Consider the following 23615-nt stretch of genomic DNA (forward strand, 5'->3'; position numbering starts at 1 on the left):
TTGTAAGCCACATTAATGTTCTGTTAAAAGTTTTAGAGGAATTACAGAATAACACAAATCTGGAAGATATCGATACATTAAGATACTTTTCCTTATACAATATATTAGCGAACTATTGATTTAAACAGCTGAAAAGCCATTGTTCATGCACTTAAGAACATTTTCTCTTAAGGCTCAGTTCCTAAAACAATCACACTTAAACTCTAATTTATATAACACCATTAAATAAGATCCAAAATGAGGTGTGATTTGCCTAAAAATCAGAGACACTGTAAAGGAGCAAAAACTTTGTAAAAGAGATGGATTTTGAGGAGGCTTTCAAAGGAGCAGAAGTAGTTTGAAGGATTTAGGGAGGGAATTCTAGAGAACGGGATTGTTGATTGAGCAACCATACAATTGCAGGACAAAGAAAAGGAGGACGCATAAGTGGCTATGTCAGAGGAATGGAGAGTTTGAAGAGCTGTGAGGATGGTTTGTAGGACTGGAGGAGAATAAACAGATAGAGTGAGGTGAAATTATTAAGGAATTTGAACGTAAGATTGAGATTTTTAAATTAGAGACACTGCAGGATTGGAAATGAATGTAGTGTCTACCAGCAGGTGTAGGACATTTAACTTATTACTTAACATCAGCTTAACATTTCTTAAATGTTGCAATTGTACCAGCCTCCACCACTTCCTCTAGCAGCTCATTCCATACACGTACCACCTTCTGCGTGAAAAAGTTGCCCCTTAGGTCTCTTTTATGTCTTTCCCCTCTCACCCTAAACCTCTAGTTCTGGACTCCCGACCCCAGGGAAAAAACTTTGCCTATTTACCCCTTCCTCTCATGACTTTGCCTCTCATGACTTTATAAACCTCTATAAGGTCACCTCTCAGCCTGATGCTCCAGGGAAAATATAGCCCCAGTCTATTCAGCCTCTCCCTGTAGCTCAAATCCTCAAACCCTGGCAACATCCCTGTAAGTCTTTTCTGAACCTTTTCAAATTTCACAACATCCCTCTGATAGCAGGGAGACTAGAATTGCAGTATTCCAATAGTGACCTAATTAATGTCCTGTACAGTTGCAACATGACCTCCCAATGCCTATATTCAATGCACTGAACAATAAAGGGAAGCCTAACAAATGCCTTCTTTACTATCCTAAGAACTTTACCTACATCTTTCTTGACATTCTTCAATGTTCCAGGCTCTCTGATCATTGAGAATAGTCTTCCTGCATTTACCTTATATAATTTTGCGAGAATTTTATGGGTTTCTATGAGATCCCCATCTCATTCCTCTAAACTCAATTGAATATAGTCCTAATCAATCCAGTCTCTCCCTATACATCTGTCCTACAATCCCAGGAATCAGTTCGGTAAATCTTCTTTACACTCCCTCAATAGCCAGGACATCCTTCCTAAGGTAAGGAGACCAAAACTACACACAATACTCCAGGTTTAGTCTTACCAATGCCCAGTACAATTTAGTAAGACATTCCTGCTCCTGTACTCAAATCCTCTCGTACGAAGACCAACATACCATATGCCTTCTTCCCTGCCTGCTTACTTTCAGCGTGTTGCACTTCCCTGGTCCCAATTGATTGCCATTCAGATAAATAATCTGCTTTTCTATTTTTGCAACCAAAGTGGTTAAATTTAATTTATCCACATTATACTGCACCTGTCATCTATTTGTCCACTTACTTAATATGTCCAAATCACATTGACTTCCTCTTCACAGCTCACCCTCCCACTTGTTTTGTGTCTTCAGAATTTTGGAATATGACAAGTTGTTTCCTAATCTAAATCATTATTATTGTAAATATCTGGGGTGTAAACAATGATCCGTGTGGTACCCCATTACTTATTGACTTGGAAAAGATCTGTTTCCTGTCTGCCAATCAGTTCTCAATTCATTTCTGTACATGATCTCCAATCACAAGCATTTTAATTTTGTTTGCTAATCTCTTATGTGGGACCTTATTGAAAGCCTTCTGAAAATCCAAATAAACCACATCCATTGTCTCTCCCTTATGCACTCTACTAGTTACATTTTTAGTAGTTTTGTCAAATACAACATCTCCTTCATAAATATATGCTGACTGTCAGATTTGGTCACTATCTTCCAAATTACATCTTTTAAAAAGGAGTCTTGTATTTTTCCCACTACTGATGTCAAGCTTACACATCTATAATTTGCTGTTTTCTCTCTGCTTCCCTTATTAAATAGTGAGGTTACACTAGCTATCCTCCAATTCTTAGGAACTGATCTAGCGTCTATAGAATTTTGAAAGATGATCCCCAGTGCATCTGCTATTTCTAGGGCGACTTCCCTAAGAATTCTGGGATAAAGACTATCAGGACCTGGGACTGGTCATATGTGTCAGCAAATTTGAAGCTGCTGTGTCCCAAAAAAACTGATCTTAATTACCTTCTCAGTACAAATGATACTGATGGAGTTTAAAGTCACGTGACCTCCTTCCATCTTTTTCTGTATCAGTTCTACTGGAACATTTTTTTTTCATAATTCAAACTCATCAGTGAGAGAAGATTGACCTGAAGACCAGAAGGGAAAGATTGTAAGAAAGTACAGAATGAAAATAAAGACCACTCTGCCTATCAAACCATTTCATTCAAGATTTGGTGCATTCAACTCAAATATAACCAATTTAATATTTTGTGAGAAAGTTCTGTAAATGCTTCTGATAATGCAATCAAAACTTCAGAAATATATTTAATCAGTTATCCTGCTTGACATCTAACTACATCTACTCGCTCCTACCCTCTTGTAATTTTAACTTGATGTTTCTCCAGCTGCATTTTCTAAAATAGAGTCATAGAGATGTACAGCATGGAAACAGACCCTTCGGAAACAGACCCTTCGGTCCAACCCGTCCATGCCGACCAGATATCACAACCCAATCTAGTCCCACCTGCCAGCACAAATGTTGAATAAAAACCTCTTTAGGAGATGTGAGGGCTAGGAGGCTATTTTATATTCACACAAATCCTTTGCGATCTAGATTATTCTGACATAGTATGTCTTGCTTCCAGCTCATACACTTTGTACCCAAAACACCATAACAAAAAGAACATTTATCGAACTAGCCTAAAGCCAAAAAGAAAACAAAACTTAAGGAAGTCATGGAAATGGTATGAAACAGAACAAAGGATATAACAGCAAGAAAGGATAATGGCAGAAAAGGAGATGGTTCAGAAAAATCAATGATCAAAGAACCAGAGATCAGAATATAAAAAAATTCACAGTGTTGTTTTTGAAGTTAAACTTTTCTTTTAGAAGTCTCTCCTAGAATCCAAATAAATTGATGTCAAGAAAGCTGTAGGAAAAGTTAATTATTCCTGTACCACTTCTTGTAATATGTTTGCATTTGGAAAATATAAAGGAAAGTGGCTTCTGCAAGGCATGTCTAACAAGGCATAGAAACCTTGAGGTTTTACTGTTCTCCAAAGTTGTTTTATCTTCCACCTTTGTTTTATTGTTATTACCATTTACTGATTCAGTCATTCATTTTGACCAGCTACATATAATAAGTAAATCATCATTCCCGCATCTTATACCTCAAACTTATCATTGGACTGTGTAAGGTTACAAAGCTTCAGCTGATAGCTCATCTTGAACCAAGATGCTTAATCCTAGAGGAGACGACAAAAAAAAGATTAATGTCAAATTCATAGTTTATTCTTGATGAATAGTGACAGTCTCTACCAGGAAATGAGATATTTTTAATATGATGCAACAATTAACTAAAATCTATAGCTTGAAATTATTGTGAGGTGTATTAACTGTCAAATCTTAATGGTTTTTCTAAATCATAAAATTCCTTTTATTTGGGATGTTATTCAATATTCCATGGAATAAATTAAATTCAATATAGGAGAAAGAAAACAATTCAGAGGGAAAATTTTTCTCCTTTGTATTATTATTTCTCAATTTCAATAATAAACATACATAATGGAGACAGGTGTTTTCTGTAGCAAAATTATACAATGTTCTTACCTAGAGCGGGACTCAAATTTATCTCAGCTATGTAGTATGTTTCACCTCAAACAACTGCATTCAAAGATTAAAATTAACTCTGTATTGCAAAAATAGACCTTCTTATGATGTGGGACTCCATTACATTCATAACACAACTGACATCATCACTGAAAATATATATATTTATAACTTTTAGAAACAAATTGACCAGTTAAAATTTGGCTTACTTTCTTGTTCAAATAAGATAACTTTTGCTTTCTTTAGTTAGTTAAATAGCCATTGGTTCATAAAATAATCTATTACGATTATATATATATATATATATATATATATATATATAATATATATATATATATATATATATATATAATATATATATATATATATATATATATATATATAAATGGATCTCACACAGAATTAATCATACATGGAAGTGATAGAGGTAATATTCAGGACTTGCCAATTCATTTTTTTCAAAACCTCTTTTGATATTTTTAATTAATTCTTGGGATGAGATATTGATGTTCATCCCAGGCTCCCTCTGTGCTCCAATCTAACTGAATGGTTTCCTGAGTGACTTCAGGAACAATTAAGTATTGTTCACATTGGCATGGATAGACTGAACTGAGCAAAGCCAGCAGCTTTCTTTTGCAGTAATTCAGTAAAGCGTTCATGGCAATCCAATAGCTTATTGGGCTGCTCTTGTTAAAACAACCTTTATACCAAGATTTATTTTTTAATACACTTAAATTTTCAAACTGCTATAATGCCATTGAGCTAATATTTTATTGGATTATTGTTCTAAGCCTCATATATTCATGAGATCCATGCTCAGTTGTAATGATCATGTTGAAATTACAAGACAAGATTACTTAGTAACATTCTCCTTTATGAAGCAAAGGTACCTTTCCCACTGTTCTTCTAAAAGGTTCATGCAGAATAAATACTCATTGAATACTTGTATAGCCTCCTGCATGTTGTGACCTCATTGTCACAGCCACTCTTTGTTTTGCTCAACCTTACCCTCGAATGCCCGAGGGCAGTGCTACTTTATTATATGTGGATGCACTCTTTAGAAATTAAAGAAAAATGATGGAACACCAGAATAATTTTCTTCTTAGTAGCCAAAGTAATGTTTCCAGATAACATTGCAAGAAATGTCCAGAAGATAGCCTGAAGTGATAAACCTGTAACAATCACATAAGTGCTTTCAATAGCTCTGGTGAAAGGTTCACATTGCTTGTTGGCATCAAAGATGCTAGGATTATTTATCATCTGGCAACTCCAGTGATTGAGCACCCGATAATCACCAAACGATCCTGCAACATATGTGACCCTTATTCAAATATTTGTTAATTGTTTTAAATAGTTCTGGTGCTCACCAAAACACCCATTGAATGTGATCAATCCACTAGGGTAGGAGACTGATTCAGATTGTTTATTTTGCCTGTCTGTAATGGGACCATTTGGATGGTGGGACAAAATAAACATTCTCAGCTCTTCAATTTTCTATTTGTCCAGATAATCCAATCACAGGCATTGCAAGTAAAATGTTGAAACAGAGCCAACATGTGGGGCATTATACATTTAGTACAAGGACAAACCATGCGACTAACCATGGGATTGAAAATAAATCAATACTTTTTTTGAAAAGTTACGTTTCATTCCTTTACCTGAAAGGAGTGATATAATTATTTTATGGATTTCTGTTATACAGTAGTTAAATATTACAATGATCACTAAGATCATTTGGCAGGCAGAAACATTGTGGTCTAGCACGTGATTCTTCGTCATTTAACTTACTAAGAGTAGACTTCGGCCTCTGTCATGATGTATATAACCCAAGTGGTATGGGATGTGAATAAAGACTCAGTATTACAGCATTCTCCATCAGTCTTTTAGCAGCTAGCGTCTGGTGAGCAGAAAAGTCAACGATTCAATAACTGTATTATCTATTCTTACAAATAACATTCAACATTTGTTTAAAATACTTAGGATGTTGCCTCTCACTTATTTTGGTGTTCACTTTGCATCCTATTTGTCTTCATATCAGTGAAATTTAATAGCAACATCGAGTTCATCCTGGGTTAAAGAGTATTATTTGCTTTCTGTTTGTAGTTCCCTCCCCCTCCCCCAGTCGAATAATTTCGTCTTGGTCCTGACGTTGGGGGGACAAAATTGACATCGCTGATATGCGGCTGAACGCCAGACCCGGGTTGGGAGATGGCCAGGTGATGGGGAAAGGGGAATGTTTCCTTTGGTTATATTCTCACCTATTGACAGGTGTAGAAGTAATCGGTATTGAAATATTAATTAAATATTTGAATACTGCTCCTTGCAGACCATGGCTCCTCGGCCGGAATTGGACGGCTCCCAGGGCAGTCCTGGAACTAGCGAACTCGAGACTAACGCCAAGCCAGCGGTGAGCGGTAAGTCATATTCAGGTGTTTCCCTTTTGGGCCGGACAGCCAGTGAAGCACTTTAGAGCTGCTCTTTGCGCTCAGTTTCACTCTGGGTCTGATTCCCTCTCAATCGCTCTCTGCATCGTTTCCACATTTCAGGAACCAATGAGAAACCGGGCTTGCTTCCCGCTTCGTCGACCATCGCCCTGGTAGGGAACGAACCGGAGGATCCCTGGGCAGTGTCCAAACTCGAGGTCGCTGGTGTCAAGTGGTCAGGTAGCCCCCTCGTCCCACTCTCCTCCTCTCCCCACCCCCCACCCCATCCAAGGGACAAACAAGCCTTTGGCTCCTTTCATTCCTTGGCGGAAGCACCGCCTCCTCACAATTGAGTTTATATAATTATAAGAACACAGAATAATAATGATTCTTTCTGGCAGAGCTGAGTGTCGCGCAGAAGGTTGTCCGTGTGCTGACGGCGGTGCTGAAACTGGCGTTACTTCTTGGCTTCCTCTATGTGTTTGTGTGCTCATTGGACATCCTGAGCTCGGCTTTCCAGCTTGTGGGAGGTGAGACCTGGGCGCGCGGGGCACAGGGCCGCGAGCCGGCGCGCACTACGTTCCATTCCGGGTGTAGCTGGTGTCTTACTCATCACCATCTCCCTCCCCGCTCTACTGCCCCACAGGTAAAGCTGCCGGGGATATCTTCAAGGATAACGTGGTCCTGGCAAACCCGGTGGCCGGTCTGGTGATCGGGATCTTGGTCACGGTTCTGGTGCAAAGTTCCAGCACCTCCTCCTCCATCGTGGTCAGCATGGTGTCCTCTGGCTGTAAGTAGAGTCGCGCTTGGTCTTTGCGACGTTTTGCAATGATTTGAGTTTTATTTTAAATTTTGCCTGTCGTGCACCTCCGTCCCTGGTCTTACTCAGTGGCCCGCTCTGTTGTTTCACAGTGATGGGGGTGCGATCCGCCATCCCCGTGATCATGGGAACGAACATCGGCACCTCAGTCACCAACACCATCGTGGCTTTGATGCAATCCGGAGACCGGACTGAATTCAGAAGGTGCGTTCTCACGCCAACAGTTTCCCCTTTTGAACTTCCTTTTACAGATGTAAAAATCCACAACCGACATTGGCTGCGCAAAGCAGACTTGTAGGGCAGAAGGGTAAGAGTGCAAGAGTTAAATATGTCTGACATTAAACTAGTGATTGAAATATATAACTGTTTTTGTTTGGGGGGGTGAGGGGAATTATTCCAGTGACTTTAATTGTAGGATATATTCAAAGCATGGTTGAAGTTTAGAAATATGAAGTCATTCATGTTGATAGGAAGAATAAGGCAAGGCAGAACTGAGAAACTTCAGTTCGGAGGAGAGATTGCAGAAGTGGCTTTTCTCCTTGGAGAGGAGGCTGAAGGAGATTTGGTAGAGGTTTTCAAAAGCATGTGCGTGCTGGACCTAGTAGGCAAGGTTCTGGCTCGTGAAAGGAAAAACAGAGGGCATATATTTAAAATAATGTGCAAAGGAAGCAAGGGTGATGTGATGAAAAAGCTTTTTTCATACAGTGAGTAGTTAGGATATGACATCACTGCCTGGAAATATGGTGAAGGCAGGTTCAATTGAGGCATTCATGAGGGCATTGGATGATTATTTGGATAGAAATGGTGTGCAAGGAAATGGAGAAAGAGCAGGCAATTAGCTTTAGGGAATAGAACCGTTGTACACACAATGGGTTGGATGGCCTCCTCCTGCGCTATAACAATTCTGTGATTGTGTGAAACAAACCAAATAGTTTACCTTTAAAGGTTATTCAAGATGAGGGAGATCTATGCTTTAGCTTCACCAAGATTCGGAAAGTAGTACAAGTTGTCAAGGCAGTTAAGAAGAGGTAGAGAATATTTGGCTTTATACTTGGAGACAAGGAGAATAAAAGCCAGGAGGTTATAGCTAACACAAAGCCAAATACTGCAGATGTCAGAATTCTGAAAAATGAAACTATAGCAGGTCAGGCAGCATTTGTGGAGATAAACTGGTAACATTTTGAGTTGATGATATTCCTTCTTTTGGTATTATTGCCAAGTTTTTAGATCTCAGAGGGGAGAAAAATTCATTTCATAACACATCAATTAATATTTCCATTTAGAGTCATAGAGTAGCTCAGCATGGAAACAGGCCATTCAGCTCAAACTGGTCCATGTTGACTGTGGTGCCTACTCATTTAGTTCCAATTGCCTGCATTTGGTCCATGCCCCTCTAAACTCTTCCCATCCATGTAACTATCCAAATTTTAAAAAAAATTGCTATTATACCTGCCTTAACCACTTTCTCTGACAGCTTTTTCCATATTCCCTGCATGAAGAAGTTGCCCCTTGGGTCCTTTTTAAATCTTTCCCCTCTCACCTTAAACCTATGCCATCTAGTTTTCAATTTCCTATCCTTGGGAAAAAGACTATATGTATTCATCCTTTCTATGCCCCTTGTGATTTTATATACCTCAATAAGGTCACCCCTCATTTTCCTATGTTCTAAGGAATAAAGTCCTATCCTGGCCAACCTTCCTATAATTCCAGCCTACTAGTCCTGGTAACATTCACGTAAATCTTGTTTGCAGTCTTTTCAATTTAACTATGTCTTTCCTATAATAGGGTGACCAAAACTGTACACAGTACTCCAATTATGGCCTCATCGATGACTTCTACGACTGTAACATAATGTCCCAACTCCTATTCTCAATGCCTTGACCGATGAAGGCCAGAATACTAAATGCCTTCTTCACCACCTGTTCTACTTGTGATGCCGCTTTCAACAAAATATGTACTTGTACTCCTAGGTCCCTCTGTTCCACAACACTCCAAACTGCAGCTACTAAAAGATGAATAATATACTTATTCATCATTTAGTAATCATTGAGAAAATAGGTCTGAAAATAGTAATTTCCAAACTGCCAGACTCATTTTACAATTGAAGTTGGGCAAACTAATAAGAATTTTAAATGATTAATACACTGATTTACTTAAGCTTGACTTGATTGTCAGGATTTGCTGGCAAATTGTATGTAAAAGGCATGGGTGTTATGAGCATACTGTTTTTATATAGAATTAGAATTATGAATATATAGTAACCATTTTATTTTCTTCATAGAGCTTTTGCAGGCGCAACTGTGCATGATTTCTTTAATTGGCTCTCAGTTCTTGTCCTCCTACCAATTGAAGCAGCCTCTGGCTATTTGTACCATCTCTCTCGAGTCATTGTCGAATCATTTGATCTCAAGAGTGGTGAGGATGCTCCAGATATGTTAAAAGTCATTACTGATGACTTCACTAAACTTATTATACAGGTAAGCTATTGCAACATAATGCGGATGGAATCATTATTAAACCATTAACCAAACCCATCCAAATAATAATTACAGCTACTGCCTCACCGATGACATGTGTCCAGAGTGATCAAAGCTTGTCAAACCCTCAATCTGTCCAATGGTACTCTATCACACTTTGCAGTGGAACAGTGAGCAAAAACTGAAGGGCAACTATTGACTGTCATTTCTGCAGCTATGTTTCTGGCTGGCAAAATTGAAGGACATACTTGATGCTGCTGGAGAACCATAGCCAGAAAGAATCAAGGCCCGAAAGAATCAAGGCCCAAAGATTCTGTCTGGAAAAGTTTAAAGATTATCTAGCCTGATAGCCAGGATGTATCTAAGAATTATGAGACTGAGCAAGTCCCAGTGCAAGACCACCAGTATCTGTTTTGAGATGCAATGAATAGAACTGGAGGTGAAAAGGCCAGCAGCATCCTTCTTGCTGATTTCTTTCACAACTCTAGTCATTAGCAGGTCATATCCAATTGTTGAAGAAGACGTCAGTCAGAAATGGTTCATCAAACATTTAATGTTTAAACATTTAAACATTTAACTTTCAAAGATGATATTTTAGATACTTACACTTTTATATTGAGTTTCTAAAGCTTCCAATAAGAAGCAGCAGTAAAAAAACTTCACAGACTATTGTGCAATTGAACTTAATTAAGCATATTGATATATCAATTAGCTGAAGTAAAAATATTCCATGAATTATTGAGGAATGAATTACTATATCTTATATTAAGTGAAAATAATTTAAATCACTTTATGGCTCAGGGTAGCATTACTGTGAGTCAAAAGGCAATGTGTTCAGGCCCCATTCCAGCAACAGGCAATAGCTAGCCTGAGATTGCAGTACAATATTGAAGAAACATAATGTGACAAGAATTGTATTAGTTTTACAGTATACTGATTTATATAATGATATGATTAATTACTAAGTTGTGTTTGACATCACAAGGTATTCATTAAGGTATTCAAGTGAATTGTGAAATCAGTAAAATCCTTAATCTTTGTGTTTCTATGAATGGTTCTGCTCAAAAGTTGATGATTCAAATGTGCAGGACAAATGCTCTTAGTGGAAACACAGGAGGCCCTGTAAAAAGATTTTTTTGTGTAAAAGCATATTTTATCTGGGGAGGAAATGATTCTTCTTTTCTGTTTAAAAATCACACAATGCCAGGTTATAGTCCAACAGGTTTATTTGGAATCACTAGCGTTCAGAGCGCTACTCCATCATCAAGTGACTAGCGAGGCAGAATCATAAGACATAGAATTTATAGCAAAAGATCACAGTGTCATGCAATTAAAGTGATTGATTAATCTCTCTATCAAAATCTCTGTGAGACCTTTACATGTCAACCTCCAAGGTAAAAAATGAAATTTCAATCATGCCATTCAAGAATTTTTCTTTGGTGTACTTTTTAATTGCAATCTTTAGATGAAAAGAAAACTATGGTATGAGAACCAGGAGGTATCATTGGAGAGGAAAATGAAGGTGCACAGATAATTAGAAGAGCAATAACCTGAGAAAAATAAGCTTTTAGGTGAGGTCTGACTAAGAGACAATGTTGGTACATTTGCATGAGGAGGAAAGATAAAGCTAAGAAATCTAGAGGTCCACAGATGATGAAAGAGATACACTCTAAGATGAAGCAAAAAATGGTGCATTTGACAAATGTCAGGTGGATAATACAATTGAGAAGCAGGTTCAATCTTGAAAGTTCAGAGGAGAAGTGAAACAAATAGACAAGTGCCTGGCAGCTAACATAAAAGGAAATCTAAAAGTGGAATATAAAATGTAAAAGGATGGTTGAAGGCAGAATACAGGTGATTATTGGCCTAAAATGGTTTTAGTCTGAAAGGCAGTAGGCATGGCTGAGGTAATGAAGGAGTTGCTTGTATCTTTCTTTGCCAAGGAATGAGATGCTGCCCAAGTTATGGTGCAAAGGAATGGGGTAATATTTCAAGATAATTGATGGGCTAGCAATGGATAAAAAGAATATATTGGATAGTATGGCTATATATAAATTGGTAACTCATCAGGACAAGATGAAATGCATCCCAAGATAGTTCGGAAAGTAAGGATAGAAAGACACATGCCAAAATATTCTAATCCTCCCTTGATATAAAGTTGTAGTCACTGTACTGGAGAATTGCAAAAGTTAAACACTGGCTAATAAAAAGATAATCCAAACTGCTACACCTCAATCGGTGATGAACAGGCTTTTAGAAATTATATTTTGATATGCAATTAACAATTACTTTGCAAATGTAGATCAATTGATGAAGGTGAGCAGGGATTTGTAAGAGTAAACTGAGTATAACAAAGTTTCATGAGATTTTTAAATAACAGATTGTGGATTAGGGCAATGTGGTTGATCTAATGTACTTGGACTTCCAAATGGGATTTAATAAAATATCACAGAATAGGCTTGCAGCAAAGTTACAGTTCATGAAATAAAAGGGACAGTAACAGCATGGATACAACATTGGCAGAACAACAGGTAAGAAACAGTTATTTTTGGATTGAAGGAACATTTATAATCAGCTACCTAAGTTGTCAGTCTTTGAACTCCTATTTTTGATATTTATCAATTATCTGAACTTGATATACAGAGCACAATTTCAGATATGTAAATGAAAAAAATACAATAAATCCTTTGGGTCTGGAGTATGATGGAGGCAGATCAAGTTGTGATTTTCTCAAGAACTAGTTAGTTATTTCAAAAATAAAAGCTAACAAAGCTGTGGGGAATAGGATGGAGAAGTAGACAAGTGAGTTGCTCTCACAAAAAGCCAAAACAGATTAGACAGATGGTTTGATATCCTTTTATGCTGATTTCATTCAATGATTCTATACAATGTGAATCGTGGCAACAATAATGGAAATGGTCATGATCATGAAGCAGAGCTCTGCACTTCCTTTTCTAAGCCTGTGGAATATTTTACAATATTTAAAGATTCCATTGCTGTTGTTGTAGTTACATATGATATCAAATCCTCTATGACAGTTCGAGAATATATTTTCAATTTTAATCACATGGATATCAAAAAAACTGATATCAGTATTGGTTACCATGAAACTTTTGGTTTTTTAATGTGCTTTAAGCAAGGAAACCTGGAAGTCTTAACCAATCTGGTCCATATGTGACACTAGAACCACACCAATGCGATTGACTCAACTGCCCCAGCAAGACATTCAGTTGCAAGGACCATCCTTCACAGCCAATAACTATTAATATTGCTAATGATGCTGTTATGCCAAAAATGGATTTTAGACATTATTTGAATTCTGCAGGGATATTTAATCAAAATTCATGAATTGCTTTTTTCTTGATTATGTATTAAAATTATTTAATTTCAGCTGGATAAATCTGTGATAAATGATATAGCAATGGGAGATCCAGCAGCAGCCAACAAAAGCCTTATTAAGGAATGGTGTAAAACAGTAACTCAAATGGTAAGTGAATAACAAATGTCAGTAAACTAATGCAGAGTATAATTAATATAGCAGTGATAAAAATCTTGTCAAATCGGTTTAGTTTTGTACATTTAGAGACTATTTCTACAAGCATAATCCATAAAACTGGCAACAATATTATTGAAGAAAGCTGGTCAAGTGGTGCAGCAGATCATAGATCAACTATAAAGAGGTTGCAGCTATGGTTACTCTGGCCAAGAATTTGTAAAATTTTAATATGGTGGAGGAATATGGAAACAGAATCTGTTCTTGACTTTCTGCCTGTTCTGACAAATTCTGAGTGGAGTGTGGAGTAGATTTGATTGTTCACCATCTACAATCTTCTATTAACTTGAGTGAGTTGGAGTGTGGTGCTGGAAAAGCACAGCTGGTCAGGCAGCATCTGAGGGGCAGGAGAATTGACGTTTCAGGTGTAAGCCCTTTATCAGGGATTAACCTGATTGAACAAATCTGGTACATGATGTAGAGTGCTCCATTAGAATCTTAGGCTGACATCTCTCGAACACCCATCAGGAGCTCCTTGTACTGCCTCCTATCCATACACTTATATGGAAAATTATTTGACTTATTGCTGATTTCCCTACTTTAGACAATCTTTCCCTTCCTTTGTGTATAGTATTGCACAATATTGGAAGACAGCCCTTTATCCATTATTATTCTGCCCTTTGAGTATGGAATGGCTATTAGGACAATTCAAAGCCGAGTCTGTTTGCCATGAATATGCTGTAGCTGCTGATTTACAATGTTAGCATTAGTTCATGTCGGTTGCTTTCCTGAGAGTAAATTTCCCCTCTCTGAGAAGATGTGTTCGCCTGCAAAATCTCTTATACCTAATAAAATTCTTTAATTAGATTGTGTTTTAGTTGTGCAAATTCATAGAATTCTGTGAACTGTGTTCATGAAGGTGATCTATTGTTGAAATGAATCTTTTTCATCTTGGGCCCTAATGTTGAATATGTACCTTTTAATATGTTCCATCTACTAGAGTTCAGAATGTGCCTTCAAAGCTGTCAAAATTTCTGAAATATTGTTTTGTTCCTCAGAGAGATTTACAGTGGAAATGTTTTGAAACTGTCTTTCTCAACAGTGCAAAGAGTATGGCTTATTAAATACATCTATCACCATTGTGTATAGAAAAACTGCAAGCTGCATTTTGTGTCACCTTCTGTTTCAATCAGTGCTCAGAGAGAAAACACATGCCATCGTCATGTGTTACTCAGTATTGTAGTTGTGACTTGCTTCCTTGCTCCTTTTCAATGATTTTTGGTAGCAGCTTTCAGAGCTTTTACAGCCTGAAAACATGCAGCCTCAGCTGCACTCTGACACCATATTATTGAGCTGGCAGATCAACAGTTTGGCCTGTGTCCTACATCTTTTTGAAAACTGACTGCAAGATGATTACATCCAATCAGTGTGTTATGGTAATGTCACATGACAATAGCAAGCCAGAAGCCACATTGGTCCAGTGCTGCATTTCTATTCCAAACACCTTGCCCTTGATTGTAGAAGGCAGTGATAAACCACAAGTGACAAAAGCTGGAAAAAAAACTCAGAATGTTCTGCACCTGCACCTTTGGGCAAAGCACACATGGAACGGAATTGAATTAGCAGAATACAATTGTTAATTTAATGACAAAATAACACTGTAGGACATTTGTTAATGCTGAAATGTTGTGTTCAGTTTCAGATGATATCAGGCTGTAAAGAACATTACTGATTTTGCGTAATAGTTCTTTTGTCTTGCAGGTAGAGAAAAATGTAACTGTTCCCAGTGAATACAACTGCACGTCACCTGAATTTTGCTGGAGTGATAACAACCACACTTGGACTCTGAAAAATGTATCAGAAACAATAAACCTTGAAAAATGTAAGTCAATAATCAGATGCTTTTATTTAAGAAATCATGTACCATAGCCATTTAACCAATTGAATGCTGATTGCTCATTTGAAAGTTAAATGTCTCAGAAGTGTTGAGCTTATAACAAAGACTGAATAAGTGTAAAATACAGTTGAGGACCACTGGGCTAAAGGGAAATACTGCGGGTGGTGTCAAACCCAGCTTGTCATGTCAGAAATCGTACTGAATTGCAGGATAGGCCATGCGTCTGTCTCCTGGCAATAGAGAAATCCACCAGCAGTTAAGTTGGAGGTAGAAAGGAGGCTATTTGAGAGATGCCCACTCATTGTGGGATGTCAGTGAGGCTCATTAATGAACCATTGATACTAATTATACCGCACTTTATTAAATGTAGGATCATGGATTAAGTAGAAAATGCACAGTTTTCCCAGGCTTCTCAAAGGTTGCTCAGCAGTCTACTGGGGAATTCCTCATTGTGGGGGTTTTGAGGTCTAAATATCTGGAAAGGCCTGTCACTGAAAGCTGCTCCCCTGCCCTAGCCTCTGACTCGAACCGGTGAGACTGATATATACTGCCTGAGAGGCACTTAGTTTGGTCAGGCTTCCCTCACACAAACAATGTAGATTTCCTACTGATTCTCCAAATGGTAGTCAAGACCCGCAATATCAAATTTCAGCCCATATACTAATGTCAGATGCCTCATGTTTCATTTGATTTCAGAGCTGAAGCATTTTGGGACATTGTGCTATGTTAAGGCACTATATGGAAGCAAATTATTGCAGCATGTCAGATAATTATTGCAGTATCAAATTATGGAATTCATTCATAGGATTATGGAATTCAGTCATACAGATTGCTATTTCTGGACATTAAGCCATATGGGAACATAAGATATCTGTAAAATTGTAATAGATTAATTCAGGCATTACACATAATGATTACAGTTATTTTTTTCTTAGGTCATCATCTATTTGTGAATACAACCTTATCAGATTTAGGGGTTGGTCTAATCCTTCTTGCAGCCTCTTTGATTGCCCTGTGTACCTGTTTGATACTTATTGTTAAACTTCTGAACTCCATGTTAAAAGGACAAGTTGCTGCAGTTATTAAAAAAGTTATTAATACTGGTAAGTGTAAAGACTCATTTCAGATCACAAATCTGAAAGGTGTAGTTCAGGATAAATTAATGTTAATGAATGCTCCTTCCTCATTTGCTGACCTTTGCAGTTTACAGCAAGCTAAATTAAAGTAATTTGCTACTTTTTTCACTGTGAGATACATTGAGATAGTGAATACAATTCATACACATTTCATTCTTGTGGAGATTTTGGTAAAAGATACCTTTCCAACTTTTGTTATCCTCTTATCAGCATGTAGGAAGAAGAAACAAATTCCACAGTGTTAATGCATGGAAGATCTATAATCATTCCATGCTTCTTATCATGATATTTTGAAAGTGAACCCTGAATGAAAGAACGTTGCCATGGAGAATACATTAGTTAATGACAGCTAAAAGTCATCATTTTACAGCTCAGACAACGTGGCTGAAAATTACCCTAGTTGTTTTGGTGATTTTAAAAAAATTATTAGATTATATTTAGGGAAGCATGCTTACACAATCAATATGCACTATTGTCAGATAAATAGAGGCTCTAATGACTTAACTAATATCTCCCTATCTAGCAGTTGGAAATCTGCAGTCATTTAGATAAATCTGTTCCTTCTTTAATGTGTAAGTTATAAATTATATTTAATAATCTGGATCAAAACATTTTCATGGTTTCATTGCACAATGCTTTTTACCATTCATTATAAGAAAATGTGTAATGAATAGAAAAACTTCAATATTGATCAGCTATCACTCCAGTGATTGAAATATATTTTTCTTATATTTGGTAATAAAATATATGTTATGAACAAGGACAATTACTAATTCATAGGGAACTTGCTTCATAACAATATATACAGTTTTGTTTTGTAAATCAGACATTTAAACATATAAATATTTGTTCTAGAATTCAGTGTCGTTGTCCATTGTATACATAACAATATCAATAATTTGTGATATAATTTTTTTCAGATTTCAAATTTCCATTTGGTTGGTTAACTGGCTATATAGCCCTTGCAGTGGGAGCTGGAATGACTTTTATTGTTCAGAGCAGTTCCATTTTTACTTCAGCTCTTACTCCATTAGTTGGTAAGTATGGGAAATTTCTTTTTTGTGTGAACATATTGTAAGTTGCAGCACAAATATTATTTATTCAGGTATTTGTTTATTTGGCAGGAATTGGTGTAATAACTATTGAGCGAGTTTATCCCCTCACACTGGGTTCCAATATTGGTACAACTACAACAGCTATTATAGCTGCTCTTGCTAGTCCAGGAGAAACCTTAGCTAACTCCCTGCAGGTGAGTAACTAAACAAATCAAACAATTTAATTGCAATTTTACATGTAGTCTAGTAGTGTGGCATTTATGTTTTTGGATCAGTAAAGCAGAGATCCACTTAAAAATCCAGCAAATATAAATTCAGATCCTACCATGGTAGCTGAAGAATTGAATAAGAAGAAAAGATCTGGTATCAGTAGAAGAGACTGAAGAAAACTAGCTACATCCATTCAGAACTGAAGCATGCCACTTCAATTGGTTTGGCCTGTATGCAATTTGAATATTATACTTTGAACTGCTCTGTGAAGTAGCCAAGCAATCTACTGAACTGTTAAAGAAGACAGCTAACCACCATCTTTTAGGGCAACAAGTAGCTAGTATTAAAAGCTAGGCCACATTCTGAAAATGAGTTAAGCATGTTATCACTCAAATTAATGTGACTTCTGTTTCCAAGTCTTTTACTTTTTAAACAATTTTTACTACTTTATAAAGGTAGAAGTATTTATTTGCCTCCAGTTTCCTTTTTGTTCTTCCTTTGCCACATGTGGTAACTAGTGGTGAACAATAATTTCTTGTTCAAGTGTTTACTTTTTCATGTGTGAATTTGGTGCAAGGACTTTTAGAGCTAACATCCCTGTTCTCCCTTGCATTCATGTTGCCCAGGTAACATGGAAGCATGATGATCAAACATAATCACCTTGGCTAATTTTCTCCCCACGTTAGGATTTCTGAGATCACCTGTTATAGTCATAGATCAGAACCACAAACAGAAAAGAAAGAGTTTTGATGGTTAGAGATTAACTGTTTATTAACCATGGAGGTGAGCATACTACCTGAGACAGTCGTAGAGTCATAGAGATGTACAGCATGGAAACAGACCCTTTGGTCCAACCCGTCCATGCCAACAAGATATCCAACCCAATCTAGTCCCACCTGCCAACACCCAGCCCATATCCCTCCAAACTCTTCCTATTCATATACCCATCCATATGCCTTTTAAATGCTGCAATTGTACCAGCCTCCACCACTTCCTGTGGCAGCTCATTCCATACACGTACCACCCTCTGCGTGAAAAAGTTGACCCTTAGGTCTCTTTTATATCTTTCCTCTCTCACTCTAAACCTATGCCTTCTAGTTCTGGACTCTCCCACCCCAGGGAAAAAACTTTGTCTATTTATCCTATCCATGCCCCTCATAATTTTGTAAACCTCTATAAGGTCATCCCTCAGCCCCCGACGCTCCAGGGAAAACAGCCCAGTCTGTTCAGCCTCTCCCTATTGCTCAAATCCTCCAACCCTGGCAATGTCCATGTAAATCTTTATTGAACCTTTTCAAGTTTCACAATATCTTTCTAATAAGAAGGAGACCAGAGTTGCACGCAATATTCCAACAGTGGCCTGACCAATGTCCTGTACAGCCGCAACATGACCTCCCAACTCCTATACTCAATACTCTGACCGAGGAAGGAAGGCATACTAAATGCCTTCTTCACCATCCTATCTACCTGCGATTCCACTTTCAAGGAGCTATGAACCTGCACTCCAAGGTCTCCTTGTTCAGCAACACTCCCTAAGACCTTACCTTTAAGTGCATAAATCCTGCTAAGATTTGCCCTCTCAAAATGCAGCACCTCGCATTTATCTGAATTAAACTCCATCTGCCACTTCTCCACCCATTGCCCCATCTGATCAAGATCCCGTTGTAATCCCTCTTTGCTGTCCACTACACCTCCAATTTTGGTGTCATCCGCAAACTTACTAACTGTACCTCTTATGCTCACATCTAAATAATTTATATAAATGATGGAACCAGCACCGATCCTTGTGGCACACCACTGGTCACAGGCCTCCAGTCTGAAAAACAACCCTCCACCACCACCCTCTGTCTTCTAGCTTTGAGCCAGTTCTGTATCCAAATGGCTAGTTCTTCCTGTATTCCATGAGATCTAGAGTTGAAAAATGTGGTGCTGGAAAAACACAGCAGGCCAGGCAGCATCCGATGAGCAGGAGAATTGAGGTTTCGAGCATAAGCCCTGATTCCTGAAGAAGGGCTTATGCCCGAAACGTCGATTCTCCTGCTCCTCAGATGCTGCCTGGCCTGCTGTGTTTTTCCAGCACCACATTTTACAACTCTGGTACTCCAGCATCTGCAGTCCTCACTTCCTTCCATGAGATCTAACCTTGCCAACCAGTCTCCCATGGGGAACCTTGTTGAATGCCTTTCTGAAGTCCATATAGATCACATCTATCACTATGTCCTCATTAATCCACTTTGTTATTTTGTCAATAAACTCAATCAAGTTTGTGAGACATGATTTCCCACGCACAAAGCCATGTTGACTATCCCTAATTAGCCCTTGCCTTTCCAAATAGATGTACATTCTCTCTCTCAGTAATCCCTCTAACAACTTGCCCACCACCGACGTCAGGCTCACTGATCTATCGTTCTTGTCCTTATCACCTTTCTTAAAGAGTGGCACCACATTAGTCAACCTCCAGTCTTCCTACACCTCATCTATGCCTATCGATGATACAAATATTTCAGTAAGAGGCCCAGCAATCACTTCCCTAGCTTGCCACATAGTTCTAGGGTACACCTGATCAGATCCTGGGGATTGATCCACTTTTATGCATTTCGATACATCCAGCACTTCTTCCTCCATAATATGGACATTTTTCAAGATGTCACTATCTATTTCCCTACATCCTATATCTTCCATGTCCTTTTCCACAGTCAATACTGATGCAAAATGCTCGTTTAGTTTCTCCCCCATTTTCTGCAGCTTCACATAAAGACCACCTTGCTGATCTTTGAGGGGCCCTATTCTTCCCTAGTTACCCTTTTGTTCTTAATGTATTTGTAGAATCCCTTTGGATTCTCCTTAACTCCATTTACAAAAGCTATCTCATGTCCCCTTTTTTTCCCTCCTGATTTCCCTCTTAAGTATACTCCTACTGCCTTTATACTCTTCTAAGGATTCACCTGATCTATCCAGTGTAGAAACAGTTTTACTAATCACCAAAGTGGATTGGTTAAATATCTCAAAAGGACCTTGGGAAGAGAAGGGAAGTAGAATTGATCATTTACAGTAACTCTTCAAAAAAGGAACATGCAGAGTAACCCAAATGGCTTCTTTTGTGCCTTAGGATTTGACAATTTCATATCATCAAGTACTCAAGCCAAACTTTTTCTGTTATGATAAGTAACACATGAACCTCACAATGAATCATGTGGTTTGCTTAAATGTTTAACAAATTGACATAGTATTGCAGTCACAGTTAAGTCAAAGACAATGAAGCATTTTACATTATTAGACTTTGGTTTTGAATATTCTACAGCTGTGTTATCTTATATGGACCACCTAGCCAAAAAGAATAGAATCATTAATTGCTGTAATGGTAAATAAATGTTCAGATTTATTTTTAATGTCTCACATTAGTCCATTAATATTCTTGTTTTGTATCCTTACAGATAGCCTTGTGCCACTTCTTTTTCAATATTTCTGGAATCCTAATTTGGTACCCTATACCATTCATGCGTATTCCAATTCGCCTAGCTAAAGCATTGGGAACTTGTACTTCCATGTACAGGTGGTTTGCAGTTGCCTACTTGATCATTTGCTTTTTATTGATCCCTCTAATTATACTTGGGCTCTCAATGGCTGGTTGGCAGGTACTGGCTGGCGTAGGTATTCCTATCTTGATGATGATAATCATCATAATTGTTATCAATCTTATGCAAACAAAGTGCCCAAGGTTCTTGCCAAAGACACTACAAACCTGGGACTTTCTTCCAATTTGGATGCATTCCCTGAAACCTTGGGACAGAATAGTACAGCATGCTACGATATGTTGTTCCACTCAGTGCTTTGGAAAGTGTAAGTGTTGCAAGACTGGTGTTAAAAGTAGTGATAGAGGAGAAAAACAAACACTTGAGGTTTATGAAAATCCAGTAATCCTAGAGAATGAAAAACAAGATATAACAACATTTCCAGTTATGGAAAATGAGACAAAAAATTTTTCAACAAATATATAGAAACAGAATAACTGGCAGAATAGCTAAAATATGCCTTCATGTAGTTGTACAGTATTTTTTAAAAGATTAACCTGCATCAGTTTCAATCACTTCTGGTATCCTGAATGGTTAGTGTTGTTAATAAAATGTCTGCCAGAAGTGATTCCTTCAACAATTTATTTTGGGTTGCATTCGTGAAATTTATATTCAATTGTTGCCCTCAAGTCTATTAGATGAACATGCATAACTTGATATATTTTAAAATGCAAAATATTTTTTTAAATTAGCACTATGTAGATCGTTATTTTGTGCTCTGTAAAAAGTAGTCTTACTGAAGTCAAACTTCATTTTTTGTGATGCTTCACTTTTTATGATATTTAGTGGGGACTCATAGTTGCATATTGCCAAAAGATGACAATAACATGAAAATAAATAGTGCATTGCAGGGAATTACATTTTTATGTAAGAAAATAGCTTTTGGACTTTATGATGTGTGTGCCTGCAATAAAAAGAAAACTGAACTGTGAAAGGGGAGCGGTGGAGAGCAAACAGGTGAATAGAAAAGCTTCAATACTTTTTGGACTAATTGGCAGAAAGGATGTAATAAACTGTGAACCTTTGTGGATAGTTCTTTCACATATGGAAGATGATTCATAGTACAATGCGGCCAAACCAGTGTCAATTTTGTATAGAACACTGGGTAAGAACATTAAGCCACCAGTGACAAATTCAGGATTTTATATATAAATTACCCAAGGTCAAGTTCCAACAATGCTTGAGGATGCATCAAGCATCTGTTGGATTGTGCTAAAATAATAATCCTGACTTGCAGACTTCACAATGTGTTGTTCCATTCACTTGCAAGCATTCCACAAGTAGAATTACTATGATGTGCCTTTCTGAAATAATTCCATTACTATTCTGGTCAGTGCTTGAGCCTTTGAGATTTGCAAATGCTAATGATTATTGAGGGATTGAACATGTACTTCACATTTGTTTAGATAATATTTTATGGAGCGATGTTTCTGAAGTTTTATTATAAACTTACATAAGATCTTGTAGCTTTTATATCAAAACAACAGTTTCTTGAATACAGTTTCAGGTTTATAGTCTGAAACTTTATCTGACTCAGAACCCTCTTGTTACCACTCTATGAGTTACAACAGCTGTGCAATGACCTATTACGACAGAGATGTAAACAGTGGGATGACTTCTGTCCAATAGGACATTGGACCATACAAAATAGCCACACAAAAATAATCTTGCAAAGCTCTGGGAGTGATTGATTAAGAAAGCACAATGGGATAAAAAAAGCTCTTTAAATTTTAAATTTGTCAGGAATTGTAAAAGACACGATATAAAAACCCACTCCATGTATACTAAATGTACATTTATGTTTTTTTATTGTGTATAATTTATGTATTGAATGAATAACTGCCTAAATATGTACTGTCAGTGTGATTAATGGACTTGTGTATCTTTTGTTGTACCTAATTTTCTATTGTTTTGTAAATTTTTAACTACATTTAACATTTCATTTAGAAATATATATTACAAACATTAAAACATGTGTTTATGATTTATTTTACAAGCTTGCTGAGATCATATCTATCATACAGTGTATACTGTATGTTGAAATATTGGCCTAAGTTCTGCAGTCAACATCTAAATAATGGTACTTGCTCATTTCAAATCTAGGGATCTCTGTAGCATGGATTTCCCTTTTTCTAATATCAGTTTAAATTTGGAAATAAGTCAAGGAGTTCTCCTGGTCTCAGTAGGAATCTCTAGCACCAATAATGTAATTAAGCAGAGTAGAATCACATTGAGATACTCTCAAAGAGCAAATACAAGTAAAACAAATGACAAAAAAAACCCTTCACTGTTAAAACGTATGAGAAATTCCACATTTTTAAAACAGATTGGAGAAATCTGACAGTAAATGTAAACATTACTCTTTCAGGGCAGGCTGTTAAGTGTGAGGAACATTATTTATGACATTACTACATTATTTAATACTAAGTTATGCCTCATTCATACACTTCATTTAATATCTTCAAAGGTGTTTAAAGGTAAAACTGAGGGTAGAATTTGATTCTTTCCCCACAACCTATTCCTCCCTCATT

The 23615-nt window shown here is 37.3% G+C and overlaps 1 protein-coding gene across 2 annotated transcripts; it reads left to right on the top strand.

The window, feature by feature from the left end:
• Positions 1–5877: 5877 nt before the first annotated feature.
• On the top strand, positions 5878–23055 carry LOC122551564 (sodium-dependent phosphate transport protein 2B-like). Of its 2 annotated transcripts, XM_087986956.1 has the most exons (13): positions 5878–5901; positions 6328–6415; positions 6548–6664; positions 6826–6954; positions 7071–7214; positions 7337–7448; positions 9526–9721; positions 13113–13208; positions 14976–15096; positions 16047–16214; positions 17168–17284; positions 17372–17496; positions 20947–23055. In XM_087986956.1, the coding sequence occupies exons 2-13, from the start codon at positions 6331–6333 to the stop codon at positions 21508–21510; spliced, it is 1974 nt and encodes a 657-aa protein (XP_087843082.1). In that variant the 5' UTR covers positions 5878–5901; positions 6328–6330; the 3' UTR covers positions 21511–23055. The 2 variants fall into 2 exon arrangements, with proteins under 2 accessions (XP_087843082.1, XP_087843086.1); XM_087986960.1 differs by lacking the exons at positions 5878–5901; positions 16047–16214.
• The last annotated feature ends 560 nt before the right edge of the window (positions 23056–23615 follow it).

The sequence above is a fragment of the Chiloscyllium plagiosum genome, unplaced genomic scaffold, assembly GCF_037043375.1.
Source record: "Chiloscyllium plagiosum isolate Xiang-an unplaced genomic scaffold, Cpla_swu_hap1 HiC_scaffold_1, whole genome shotgun sequence".
NCBI lineage: Eukaryota > Metazoa > Chordata > Chondrichthyes > Orectolobiformes > Hemiscylliidae > Chiloscyllium > Chiloscyllium plagiosum.

Excerpts from the sequence above, each read along its gene's own strand:
- LOC122551564 (XM_087986956.1), top strand. The coding sequence starts at position 6,331 with ATGGCTCCTCGGCCGGAATTGGACGGCTCCCAGGGCAGTCCTGGAACT. Across the intron at positions 6,955-7,070 it reads GGCTTTCCAGCTTGTGGGAG|GTAAAGCTGCCGGGGATATC; the intron begins GTGAGACCTGGG and ends ACTGCCCCACAG. Across the intron at positions 15,097-16,046 it reads AACAATAAACCTTGAAAAAT|GTCATCATCTATTTGTGAAT; the intron begins GTAAGTCAATAA and ends TTTTTTTCTTAG.